This window comes from Penicillium nucicola (assembly GCF_028828085.1).
Source record: "Penicillium nucicola strain IBT 29836 chromosome Unknown utg000001l, whole genome shotgun sequence".
Taxonomy (NCBI): Eukaryota; Fungi; Ascomycota; class Eurotiomycetes; order Eurotiales; family Aspergillaceae; genus Penicillium; species Penicillium nucicola.
This window is the reverse complement of record NW_026643125.1, coordinates 3,922,419-3,934,793: the sequence shown is the minus strand read 5'-3', so window position 1 is coordinate 3,934,793 and position 12,375 is coordinate 3,922,419. Positions and strand designations below refer to the sequence as shown.

Sequence of the window (12,375 nt, the reverse complement as noted above, 5' to 3'; positions counted from 1 at the left end):
TCTCATGAATGCCGTAATATCGGCATGCCAAGGGCATTGGAGCATCAAACCCCAAAGAGCAGCCGCCATGCTCCTATACTTGGGCGACCTTGGCTAGCACCTCGGACACCAAAGCGAAATCTCGCTCCACGTCAACTCGCCAATTTGAAATTGCGATGCGGCAAGCTGGAGCACCATCCCAGCTGGTACCAGAGACAAACATGCGAGAGCTATCATTAATCTTCTGCGCCAAGCTACTGTTTAGTTCTTCGTCGTTAGCCCGGAACAGAACGGACATGAATGTTTGATCAAGCAATTCAGTCTTTGAGGATGCTTTCGGCAAAGCGGTATATCCAGCATGATCGAAGATCCAGCCATTGATCTTTCTCGCAAGCGCAATCTGGCGACCGAGCATTTCTTGGTAACCAGACTTGCCATAGGACAAGAGGGTGGCATAGACGGGCAATGCTCGGAAGCGACGAGAATTCTCGAGCCCAATGTTCAATGGCGAAGGGATAGAAGGGCCATCGGAGTTTCCGGCAGTCAAGTAGGCGGCGTTTGCATTTTGGAAGACTTGTGTTGCCACATCTGGATGCCGCGAGAAGAAAAAGCCACAATCATAGGGAACGTTGAGCAGTTTGTGGCCGTCACCGGTAATGGAGTCGACCAGTTCTATTCCTTCGCTGCCCCTTTTGATGGTTGCGAATTCAGGCTTGTCCTCCAGGACCCGAGCAAAGATACCAAAGGCGCCATCAGCATGCATCCAGGCTCCGTATCTGTCACAAAGCTGGCGAATCCGTCTTAGGTCTTCGCCACTCGTTGCAAAGCGGCCAGTATTGACCTCGCCGCATGAAATAGCGACAATGCTCACTTTATCTGGCCTCGCGAGCTCTTTCTCCAGTTTCTCGATATCAAAGCGAAGGGGATCATCAGTCCGGCAAATGTTGTGTACATTGGAACGGCCAATGCCCAAAATACCGGCTGCCTTGACTAGAGAAGAGTGCGGAAGGGTTGACAGGACTTGTACACCAGAAAGACCCAATGCATTCAACACCTCAAATAAGCCGTACTCCCCAACGCTCTGACGTTCAATCCCTTTCCTCTCAGCTGCCTTTTGCAGGACAAATTCGCGTCCACAGGCTAAGCCAAGGATGTTACTCCCCGTAGCGCCAGTGGTGAACGTTCCATTATGCCAGGAAGAGCGATCCAAACGGAAAAGATCTAATAGCAGACCGAGTGCATTGTACTCCACATCCGTGACAATAGAGTGGTTGGGAAGATGCACCTGAACGTTCTGGTCATAAGCAGACACAACATTGTCGGCAAACAGTGCTGCCGGCGTCGTTCCGCCGGTGATAAAGCCATAATAATTGGCGCTGAGGCTGCCTCCATTGAAAGCAGGTACAATCTCATCTATGATGTGTCGTTGGACAGACTCCAGGCTGGATCCAGTATCTGGAAGTGCGGTTGGAAGAGACGCTCTTGCTCGTGCTAGATTCTCTGCGCTGGGAAGAACGCCGGATTCCCATGGTCCCTGGGCGATTTTCCATAGATCTTGTTGCAATTGACTGTCCATTTTGTATAGATATTACTCAGGTTTGAAGAGGCTGAAGCTGTTTTATACAATGATCGGGATCTCTGTGACTCTCGGGATTTGGGAAGGATTCGGCTGGACCTCCCTAGAAGGGGTTAGTGGACCACCTCTGACTCTATCCGCTAAATATAAGTTACTAACTATAAGATGATAGTTGATAGAGAGGACTGGAGGTGATTGGACCAAGTCAAGTAGAGCAGAAATGAAAGGAAGAGCGACAAGTGCGAAAATCGCGAGTGGCACGGCACTCCGCACAGCGGCTCGGCCCAATTGATTTTAGCCCCATCAACTCCGCGATGGCCAAACTGATCGATCGTCGATTCCACAATGTCCCAGGTATGTCGGTTGAGGGAGCGTGAGATCGGAACTAAGAGACTCTGCAGACAAGCTTCGGGTTGCCGAGCTGTTCTTCGATGTCCCGGTGGACTACAGTAAGCCCGCCGCTGGCCAGCTGCGACTCTTTGCTCGCAGTGTCAGTCGGTTGAACAAACCGATTGAGCCCAAAGAGGAGGACAAAGAGAGTAAACTTCCTTGGTTGGTTTACCTTCAGGGCGGTCCTGGTTTTGGATGTGGTCCCCCGCAATCTTACCCCTGGCTCGATACGATGTTGAGCAAGGGCTATCAAGTAAGTTATGTGATGCAGATGAACTGACTGATCTACTTGGGCTTCATATGCGAGATCAGACATAACGGGAACTAATTTGAAATGGTTTAGGTGTTGTTCTTAGACCAGCGTGGTACTGGTTTGAGCTCGACTATCACTGCGGGAACTCTGGCCCGCCAGGGCGACGCTATCAAACAAGCTGAATACCTCAAGAGCTTCCGTGCGGACAATATTGTTCGTGATTGCGAGGCTATTCGCGGTCTCTTGACAGCGGAGTACCCGGAAGGAGAGCGTAAATGGAGTATCATCGGGCAAAGCTTTGGTGGCTTTTGCGCTCTGACTTATCTTTCCCAGTTGTATGTATTGACTGCATCAATGCCCTCATGTTCGGGATCGATCCCCACTAACATCATTTCTTATGACTATAGCCCAGCAGGGTTGAGAGAGGCTTTTGTCTGTGGTGGTATTCCTCCGCTGGTGGACGGACCTGATGCTGTCTACGCAAAGACTTACGGTAAGTCCATCTGTCTAAGTTCTCCTTGGATTTTTCGTACTAACAAATGAACAGAAAAGGTCCAGAAAAGAAATGAAGTCTATTACAAGAAGTTCCCTGAGGATGTAGAGCGTGTCAAGCAAATCATGCAATACCTATCCTCCAACACTGTTACCTTGCCATCAGGTGTGCTTACACCGGCTCGGTTCCAACAACTTGGTATCCTGTTTGGGTTCCACGGTGGAATCGATAGCTTGCACGGTAAGCCGAATCATTTCTTGGGGTTTGTTATAAGGCTAACAAGAGTCCTAGATATCGTTGTCCGAGTCTGCAATGACTTGGAGATGTTTGACTTCATTACTTTGCCCACTCTCTCTGTAATTGACGGCAATGGAGGAATGGACAAGAACATCATCTATGCTGTTCTTCATGAATCGATCTATTGCCAAGGGTAAACAAACAGTCCCTCATCACTGGATGATATATGACTAACAAATCGCACAGAAAAGCATCACTCTGGTCTGCAGACAGACTGCGTGCAAGCAACGCAAAGTTCCAGATCAACGATTCCGTGCCTGAAATTTACTTCACAGGTGAAATGGTACGTCGTACAATCGACCCAGAATTCACGTTCGATCAGAATCAACTAATGTGATCAATTCCTCAGGTGTTCAAAGACATGTTCGAGTCCTACACGGAACTCAAGGAGGTGAAAGAGGCGGCCGAAATCCTGGCTGAGACCGAGGACTGGCCTGCTCTTTACGACGAAGCTCAACTGGCCAAAAACGAGGTCCCTGTTTACAGCACAACCTACATGGAAGACATGTATGTGCACTTCGACCTGGTGCAAGCTACTGTTGCCAAGGTGCCCAACATCAAGCAGTTCATCGCAAACAACATGTACCATGATGCTTTGCGAAGCAAGCCGAGTGAGATCATGCGTCAGCTCTTTGCCTTGCGTGAGGACACGATTGATTAGATTAACATCAACCCTGGATTTTCATTTATATTCGAGGTACGGGGTGAATTTACGAGTGTATCCAATCATATCTATAGAAATGACTCCATATACGACTGGGTATTATTATTTTTAATCTTTAAAAAAAGGAACAAGGCCGAAAAGACCGGGCATTCTTGTTGTAAAACAAAAAAAGTGAGACGCCGAACGATGGACAACACTGGATTGGGTATAATTACTATAGAGATATGTACAGAGAATGTCGATCTGATCTCGAGAGACTTGTGGTGCATTATGCAATGTCAGAAGACCTGGTTATGATCGTCAGCTGTGTGGGTATGACATTGATTACAGGGGATAAACATACCGCACCGCCAATAATAAAGAGCCTCTCCTCCTCACGCTGCACCCACTGAGCAACCTTACTGGCGCTCTGAGCGAGTGAATTTCGATTCGTATTTGGTTCGGCAATGCAGTAGAATTCAAAAACCGCAGTCACCCAACCAAAAGAGCTCATAGATCGCGAAACGCAGTGGTGAACTTTAACGTGGGTGTTTTTGGTGTGAATGCTCGCGTGTAGGTTGTTGTACATTGACATCAGTCTGTAATCAGGGTCAGAATCGGTTATAGAAGTAGTTTTAGCAAAGCATGACTGACCGTCGCCGTCTAGTTAATGATGAGAATTCAGGCGAGTAAGATGACATTGTGAATTGTACGTTGGCACGAGACTTGTATAAGAAATGATGGAGGACAGTCGCAGAATCTATATCCGTAGTAGCGGGTCGGCCGTTGTCAATTGCTGTCTTGATCTCCTTGAGACTACCATTGTTCTCCATTTGCTACCACGCAATTAGCATCAAACATCAGGTTCGCACGGGATAAAAGTTTTACTTACCTCAACAAGAGCATCGCGCATTCCTTGCATTTCAAAGAAAGCTTCTTTGTCGGGACTGATAAGAATGATGGCTACAGACTCGTCCTTGGTGATTTCTGCGCTGTTCTCGATGTCGTCGCGTATATCAAGGAAGCTGACGTACATGTAAAGATAGCCGCTGCTGTTGAAGCCAGGAAGACAGACGGGAATCCAGCTCTCTCCGCCTCCGGCTTTGACGCCGTCGGCCTCAAATATCATGTTAAATAATAATTGCAAATCACCTGGATGTAGGGAGTGCTTCTTTGGGCGAACAACACTGACGAGTCGACCACCAGCCACCACTAAGCCATATAGAAGACTACTAGCCTTTGTTTTTAGAAGCGCGTTGCTGATGGTTTGACGATGTTGTTTGCGGATCTTGAGACATTCCAAAGCAGATAATAATGTAGATGGAGATCCTCGTGTAAAACTATCTGCCAAGGAAGACAGAAGAGACTCAGAACCTTGCAGAGGGCGTTTAAGGTCGGTAGACGGCCGAACCGAGAAGAGATGGGTGAGCGAAGGTAGTGTCAATGTAGATAAAATCTGCATGTACAATGCCTCTAGCTGAAGTTTAAGTTGATTGTCGCTTTCCATCATGCGACTGATTGCGACAAGGTGTAAAGATCCTCGGGTCAAGACAACGAACCGAGTGTCGCCTGCAGAGAAACCTCGGAGATGGTCGCCTGCCTCCTCATAGAAGGATATGATTGTCTGAATGACTCCGACATAGCCGGAAATGAGACCACTGTCTCCATGTCTTGTCCAAATTGGCTTGCCAGCAGCGGAGAGGATTATATAGTGTTTGCGCTTCGCCTTCCACCGTTGAAGAAGCAGCTCTAAGACAAATTAGCCACTTGACGAAACAAAACCACTAAATATCTCATACCTTCATTGTCACCTTCTTCATTCAGCTCGCCAACCGATTCGAATTCGCTCAAAATTCCGGTATCGTCTATATCATCGGCCGCAAATTCGGGGTAATTGAGCAGACCTGCTGCATCTTGTAGCTGGCCCCCGGGTGCTGTAGCAACAAAGTCTGTGAAGAGAGCTTCAACATCCCCATTCTCAGTATTCGGGATCGAACTGCGAATACTGGCAGAGTCCCCCGCTTCGCTGCCCCGCGCGCTGGCCAACTGGCTGAGACTCATCTTGGCCCTTGGGCTTCGGGGCAAGCCACGCAGAGCCAATGTAGACTGAGCACTTCCAGCATCTAATGATTGTGTCGCGATGTCCATTCGTGAGACGGCAGTTGTTGCCTCCGCTTGTAGAGTTGCCCTAGAGGCCGATTCATCGTTCAGCAGACTCAGTGTATTGGGCCGTGGGGGTAGAGGCGGTCGTTGCCCCTCTGGGCTCGGACTACGCCTGTCATGATCGATGTCTGGCGTCTTGGGACTGGAGGGTTGTTCGGATATCTCGACGGGCTCGTGGCCGTCGCTCCTGGGGTCGTGCGGTGATTTCATTCCCGCTGCGGGCATGCGCTGTTTCACGCGGTCGCTCGTCGCGGGTCAAAAGATCAGTAGATGCGCATTGTTAAGCCCAAGAGTCCGTGGCTTGAAGTGTGGGAGTTGAACCCTGACGTCGGCGAGTCGGAGCTCCAAGGCGGAACAAAACAATCGAACGTGGCCGCGTGCGTGGCTTTCTGGTCAACATTCAACCTTCAACTCTCTCGCCCACAGGGTCATTTGTGATGCCCTAAATATGACGGAGGCCAGTCTGAAGCTTCAACACCGATTCTACGTTCGTCATTGGCACCATGAGCCTTGATCCCAGTGCCTTTCCGAGGTCCAACTCCCCCGCAAGCTCCGAGAGCTCCTTGACGCGTTCTCGACTACAGGGCAGGGAAGGTATGCAACGACGACTGTTCGCTTTAGAGATCGAGACTCATTCTTCTGGTGCATTTAGGGTCCCTCAAGAAAGACAAACACTACCGCCGATATGCATCCAGCGTCGAGAGAGCACTTTCGCTGTTCGACAACGCTCTACAAGAGTGGGCCGACTACATCTCCTTTCTCAGTCGCTTGCTAAAGGTGAGAACACTTGAAACAAACGATATACGGAGCATATTGCTGATAATCCATTCCTAGGCACTTCAAAACCATCCTCCCGATCAACCAGTTGTCCCTCACAAAGTACTCGTCTCGAAGCGACTGGCCCAGTGCTTGAACCCATCACTGCCATCGGGCGTGCACCAGAAAGCCCTTGAAGTCTACACATACATATTTGGATTGATCAAGGTAGGAAAGACCACTGAAACAGCTATCGGGACATTGACTGATGTCTTAATCAACAGCTTGAGGGATTGTCGCACGACCTTCCTCTGTATCTGCCTGGTCTTGCGCCCACTTTGACTTTCGCTTCTCTAACCGTTCGCCCATTATTCCTATCCTTGGTTGAGGGATATATTGTTGACTTGGAGCCGTGGGCTATTCGACCAGCATTGAAAGCAATTATTCTAGCCCTACTTCCAGGACTAGAAGAGGAGACAAGTGATGACTTTGAACCAACATTACGAACTGTAAACAAGCTCCGTGATGCCGCTGGGCGTCTTGAGACCCAAAGAACCTCTGAAGCAGGGGCGTCTGGGCAGTACTTCTGGCAATGTTTGTTCTTAGCCTCCATCACTAACCCTAGTCGACGACTCGGCGTCCTCGCATATCTGAACCGCTATCTACCGAAGCTGGGCATCCCAGATCGTCGACCAAGCAGCGCTCATGGCATTGAGGCAAATGACATTCCACCCGAGATGCTCGCCGCAGCAGATGCCGTCATTTTGCCAGAACCTGGGCTCTTGATTCGTTGCGTTGCATCGGGTTTATCTGATGACCAGCTGCTTGTTCAGCGCAACTTCCTCGACCTTCTCGTGACCCATCTCCCACTCAACTCCCCCATTCTGCAAACCAAAATCGCAGACAGTGACTTGCGTACATTGGTTATTGCGGCAGTGGGTGTAGTCACTCGGCGAGACATGAGCTTGAACCGTCGGCTTTGGGCGTGGTTCCTTGGACCGGATGCAAACGATCAAACCTCGGCGGACGGTCGAAAGTTCTCAACAGACACTACTCGTTCAGCCTCTATTGATGGCAAGGAAGCCACCCAATCACAATACTTTAGTCGGGTGGGTTTGCAGCCCTTGGTCACTGGCCTCTTAGACATGATCAAGCATGCACCAGATATCCCGTCTGAGAGAACCAAGCCTTTCCGTATAGCGTTGTCACTTATGGATCGTTGGGAAATTGGCGGATACATCGTTCCTGCCGTATTCTTGCCCACGATACGCAGTGTTCAAGCATTCGAAGGCCAAGCCCCCAAAAATCACTTTGAAGAAGTCTTCCGCAGTGCGAGTGCCTTCTTTGATGGCGTTGAAAGTGGCGTAATCTTCTCTGAGATTTTGGGATTGGTTGATTACCGGACTGCTGACCTAGATACCAACCTTGATCAGATCTTGCGTGACTTGGATCTCGCCCGATTCATCCTCGAAAACTTCAATGTTCGTGAGGAAGATATGGTTCAAATCCACGTGCCCCTGTTAGCATTGTCGGTCCTTGTAAAGATGAGAGAGATTCCAGCTAAGCAGAGCACTGCCAACAAGCGATCGGTGTCTACCGCACTAAATACCGTTCTAAAGTCATTGACTGGACTTTTGACTGACCGGGTGTTTTCCAAGAAGGCAAGCTCTGAAAGGAATGCTGGCAACGACACCAAGAGCCACGGGACTGAGGTTTTGAAAACCGTCCACCTCTTCTACGAGCAAACCAAAAACACTTTGGAACTCCCTCCTCTTCCGTACCCAACGAAGCTTCTAGGTGATATGATTATTCGAGAAGCCAATGAGCTGGCCATTGCAGCCCTTGGGAATCGAGATGACACGGCTTCCCTTCATGAGAAGCTGGATATTCTTGTCAGTTTGCTGAAGAAGCTTCCCAAGTCCCGCGTCCTGAGGGACAGAAAGCTTTACGAAGCATTGTCTCAGCGATTGGGTAGTGGGGAGGAAAAACCAACAACTACATCTTTTGCGGTTATCTCCACTATTGCTTCGACTGTCACAAGCTTATTCTTCATCCATACACCTGGTTTCTATGTCAGTTATGAAGATGCGTGTGATCTCATCACTCCTCTCGTGAATCAGCTCTGGTGTTACCTATCACCGCTCAGTCCCAAGTTCCATGTGGAGGCCGTCCGTTGTTTATGGCTATTACATTCTATTTCATGGATTGACCACCTCGTCGAGGCATCTCTAACCTCCTTGATGATCAATGTGTCAACGACTGGGTCTCGACATTTGTCTTCTGAGGAACATGCGGAGCGATTCTATGTTCTGTGGAACCATAGCCATCACAATATCCACGAACAGCTACCAAAGCAGGTGCTAGAGGTTGGAGGAACCCTATTTTCTTACCAGTGCTCGATGCTGGAACGTCCGCTTTTCATTGTACTTGATCTTCTCTCCCGGGAGTCAGGCGATGGTTCTCAGTGTGTTCAGCTATGGCTTCAAGATCTACCGTCTATAAACAGGTAAGTTACATCTGGACCCGTCATGACCTAACAATATCTAACGACAAATTACCAGAGTTTTCCTTGTGGTGATCTCGAAGCTTGATGAACTTTGTGAGCGTGATGACCAGAGCCAGTCAAATCCAGACAACCAGTCGATTTCCCCAGATGACTACAAAGAGTGCGACTACCTGTTACAAACAGCTACAAATATCATCGCCACGTTGTCGCATAACGGATGGATCACACTTCTTACGCATATGCTCAGCAATGAAAAGCGCCCAAGCACCTCCAAATCTGAAGGTTAGTATACATTACCCTACATGAAAATGAAAGTGTCGCTAATAGAGTTTGTTTGTATAGATAATCCAGCATCAGAGTCAAAGAGTCTGCACTCGGCCATATTTGAGACCTCTCTGCGAATCGTTAGCACTCAATGCATGGACCCTACTCAAGTTAGCCTGGAGGGGGAAAGGTTACAGAAGAACGCTCTGCAACTCATGCGGCAGCTTCTTCTTGGACCCGGAGCTGAAGACCTGGTCGAGTCCGGGATTGACGATTTCCTTGTCGAGCGCCTTCTGGTTTCATCTGAAGTTGGCAGCATCGCGGTGCAGGGCGCACTGATCGATGCTCTCCTTGCAGCATTGAAGGTCCGATTCGCACAAGCTTACTTACCGCCACCACCGCCTCGGCCAAAGCATCTACGAGCTGGCTCTCGTGATCGTCTCACCAGTCCTTCAATTTTGTCTTTCACCAGTGACAAGGGAGACCGAAGACCTTCGCTACCACAGCTTCCCCAGCCGCCTGATCGTCTCTTAGACTGTCTTCTCAAAGGAATTAGTTCACCAAAGTCTCGAGAGATTGTGGACAAGTGGATTGTATTGCTTTGCGAGGTCCTCCCTCTTTACTCTGGCTCTATATTCCAAATCCTTTTGATGCTGGTAGAATGTTTCTGCAGGGAAATCCGAGCGTCCTTTGGAAGGCTACAGTTATGTTTCCAGCAGACAGAAGACTGGCCACAGGACCGCTCTGAGCAAGTCACAATTGCTCTCCTCACTGGTCTTGAGACCTGTATCGCAAACGCCCATGAACGCCTCGTTGTGGAGGAAGCCAACGTTCCAGCAGTCAAGAGCCCCGACCAAGCTCAAGGCTTCTTCGGGAACATGGTATCGGGAGTATTCAACTCAGAAGGAGGTCAAGGTCGCCCCAATACCGCTAATGATCGCCTGACTGTTCTTCTCTGTTTCCAAGACGCCGTTCGATTATGTTTCTCTATCTGGGCGTGGGGTGCAGGAGACGGAGCTGGAGCTCCTCCGGATTCTGAATCTATGGCCTCATTCCAGTATACCTCTTTGCGGATGCGAAATCGCTCGCGGCGATTCTTAGAGCACTTCTTCACAGCAGAAGCACTCGAATGCCTTGAAACTTTAGTGGAAATGTGGACAAAGTCCGACACGGAGACAGCGTCGTTGATCTTCAATCTTCTTCATACCCTTGACGGGTCAAGTCCGAAAATCACCATTCCTGCCATCTTCAATGCAATCTACACTCGCACGAACCCTAGCGCGTTGGACCCCAGCAGGAAGTCATCCCTGACATCAAGTCTTTCCGAGTCGGAGCTCGCCAGCTTCTTGGTCACTTATGCTCGCTCATTAGACGATGACGTTCTTGATGAAATTTGGACAGACTGCACAACTTTCCTGCGTGATGTTCTCAGCAATCCGTTCCCGCACCGACTGATTCTTCCGCGTTTGATTGAATTTGCGGCTATCCTGGGAGTGAAATTGGAGAATACAACCTTTGGTGAAGACCGCCGTATGCGAAAAGAACTCGGGGTATGTATATACACGTTTGATACTTGTATGGTCACTAACAACTGGATAGGATGTTCTACTGCGTCTCCTCACTGCAGTCTTCACGAGCAAACCCTTGGGTCTCAATCAAGACACCGGACCTATGGCAAGATCATCAGTGGATTATGACCGGACCTCAGTCTCCCACACTGGACCTGATGATATGTTAAGCATTCTCGCCGTCTCCATGCCATCGTTCATCACGACCCTGGGTGATTCAGATCGCATCAACACCGCCATTACTGGCGTCTCAACAAACGTGGTCGGCCCTCTCATTCGGTCACGCCTCTTCCCGAACAACCTCAACCGCAATGTCATGGTTCTCTTGCAGCAAATGACAAAGGTTCCAGCTGCCGCAAAACTGTGGAAGAAGGATATTTCCGATGCGTTCCATGACCCCCGTTTCTTTGGATTGCAGGTGGATTTGGTCAAGAACAATTGGATGGATCTGTTACGACAATGGGTTCTCGCCGACAAGGAACGGCTATTTGAAATTCTTGTCCGCATTCCTCCACCCAGTGCAGCAGGTATCATGTTCGGTGTAGGAGCATCCGCAGCCCGACTGGAAGCCGATCGCAAAGCACAGCTCAACCTGAGGCGAATCGCGCTGCTTGTTCTATCTGCCAATGACGACTATTTCGTTGGCGAGCTACCGGCATTGCTTCAGAAGCTCGAGGATCTTCTTGCCGCTACCAGCGCTTCATCGCCTTCGTCTGCCACTCGAGCGGAGATTTTCATGCTTCTCCGTGCTCTCGCGCTTAAGACTTCTGCTTCTGCCATGGCGCCTTTCTGGCCTTTGGTCAACACAGAGCTTCAAGGGGCTGTCTCTTCCGTACCACAAAGCCCTCATTCCGAGCTCTATAATTCTTACTCGCTGCTGCAAGCCTGTAAGCTACTCGATGTCCTGCTTGTGCTCGCGCCGGATGACTTCCAGCTACTAGAATGGCTCTTCGTAACCGACACTATTGACGCGGTCTATCCTCCCGACCGCTGGGAACCAATTGCTTTGGCCGACGAGGTCTCTCAGAGCTTCGGCCCACGAGGCGCAGCATCACCAATTGTTCCTACCGACACAAACGAGCCTCAAGCTCGCAGTGGCCTCAAGCGACCATGGCTTATTTCAGACTGGATTCGAGAAACCGCCAAGGACGAAATCGTCGAGCGGGTCTTGCGACCATTCTTTGCTCGATTGAGTATCTTCGTGTTTGAAAGCACGTACGGCATGGACAACGTAGATCTGGGAGTATGCCGAAACGACCTCTTGGCAGATCTCTTCAACGAGAGCACAATGGCCAATTAAGATCACTTAGCTTGTACTCTTAGATATTTTGAATAAGAATAATAACACGATGGCAAATGCAAGTGTCTTCATTGGGCGGGCTATAACTATATCCTCTTGTATTGGAGTGGCATGTTCCGAGGCCGCCCGGATCTCCGCAATTCATCAACGTCACTCCCCAGCTCTCACTCCCCTCACCAACCAACTT

The 12,375-nt window shown here is 49.5% G+C and overlaps 4 protein-coding genes across 4 annotated transcripts; 2 read left to right on the top strand and 2 right to left on the bottom strand.

The window, feature by feature from the left end:
* Positions 1-73: 73 nt before the first annotated feature.
* Positions 74-1,555, bottom strand: N7511_001490 (pyridoxal phosphate-dependent decarboxylase family protein; the record flags this gene model as incomplete). The annotated part of the gene is made up of 1 exon (XM_057123915.1): positions 74-1,555. The coding sequence occupies one exon, from the start codon at positions 1,553-1,555 to the stop codon at positions 74-76; it is 1,482 nt and encodes a 493-aa protein (XP_056989648.1).
* Positions 1,556-1,869: 314 nt separating this feature from the next.
* N7511_001489 (proline iminopeptidase) lies at positions 1,870-3,649 on the top strand (the record flags this gene model as incomplete). Its single annotated transcript, XM_057123914.1, has 8 exons — positions 1,870-1,909; positions 1,957-2,198; positions 2,289-2,533; positions 2,606-2,691; positions 2,746-2,931; positions 2,983-3,121; positions 3,175-3,271; positions 3,338-3,649. 8 exons carry the CDS (start codon positions 1,870-1,872, stop codon positions 3,647-3,649), a joined length of 1,347 nt encoding a protein of 448 aa, XP_056989647.1.
* A 281-nt stretch (positions 3,650-3,930) lies between these two features.
* Positions 3,931-6,019, bottom strand: N7511_001488 (guanine nucleotide exchange factor MON1; the record flags this gene model as incomplete). The annotated part of the gene is made up of 5 exons (XM_057123913.1): positions 3,931-3,939; positions 3,996-4,230; positions 4,286-4,467; positions 4,524-5,380; positions 5,431-6,019. 5 exons carry the CDS (start codon positions 6,017-6,019, stop codon positions 3,931-3,933), a joined length of 1,872 nt encoding a protein of 623 aa, XP_056989646.1.
* A 278-nt stretch (positions 6,020-6,297) lies between these two features.
* N7511_001487 (dopey family protein) lies at positions 6,298-12,188 on the top strand (the record flags this gene model as incomplete). Its single annotated transcript, XM_057123912.1, has 7 exons — positions 6,298-6,388; positions 6,447-6,571; positions 6,629-6,778; positions 6,835-9,056; positions 9,112-9,338; positions 9,408-10,870; positions 10,920-12,188. The coding sequence occupies 7 exons, from the start codon at positions 6,298-6,300 to the stop codon at positions 12,186-12,188; spliced, it is 5,547 nt and encodes a 1,848-aa protein (XP_056989645.1).
* Between the last annotated feature and the right edge of the window lie 187 nt (positions 12,189-12,375).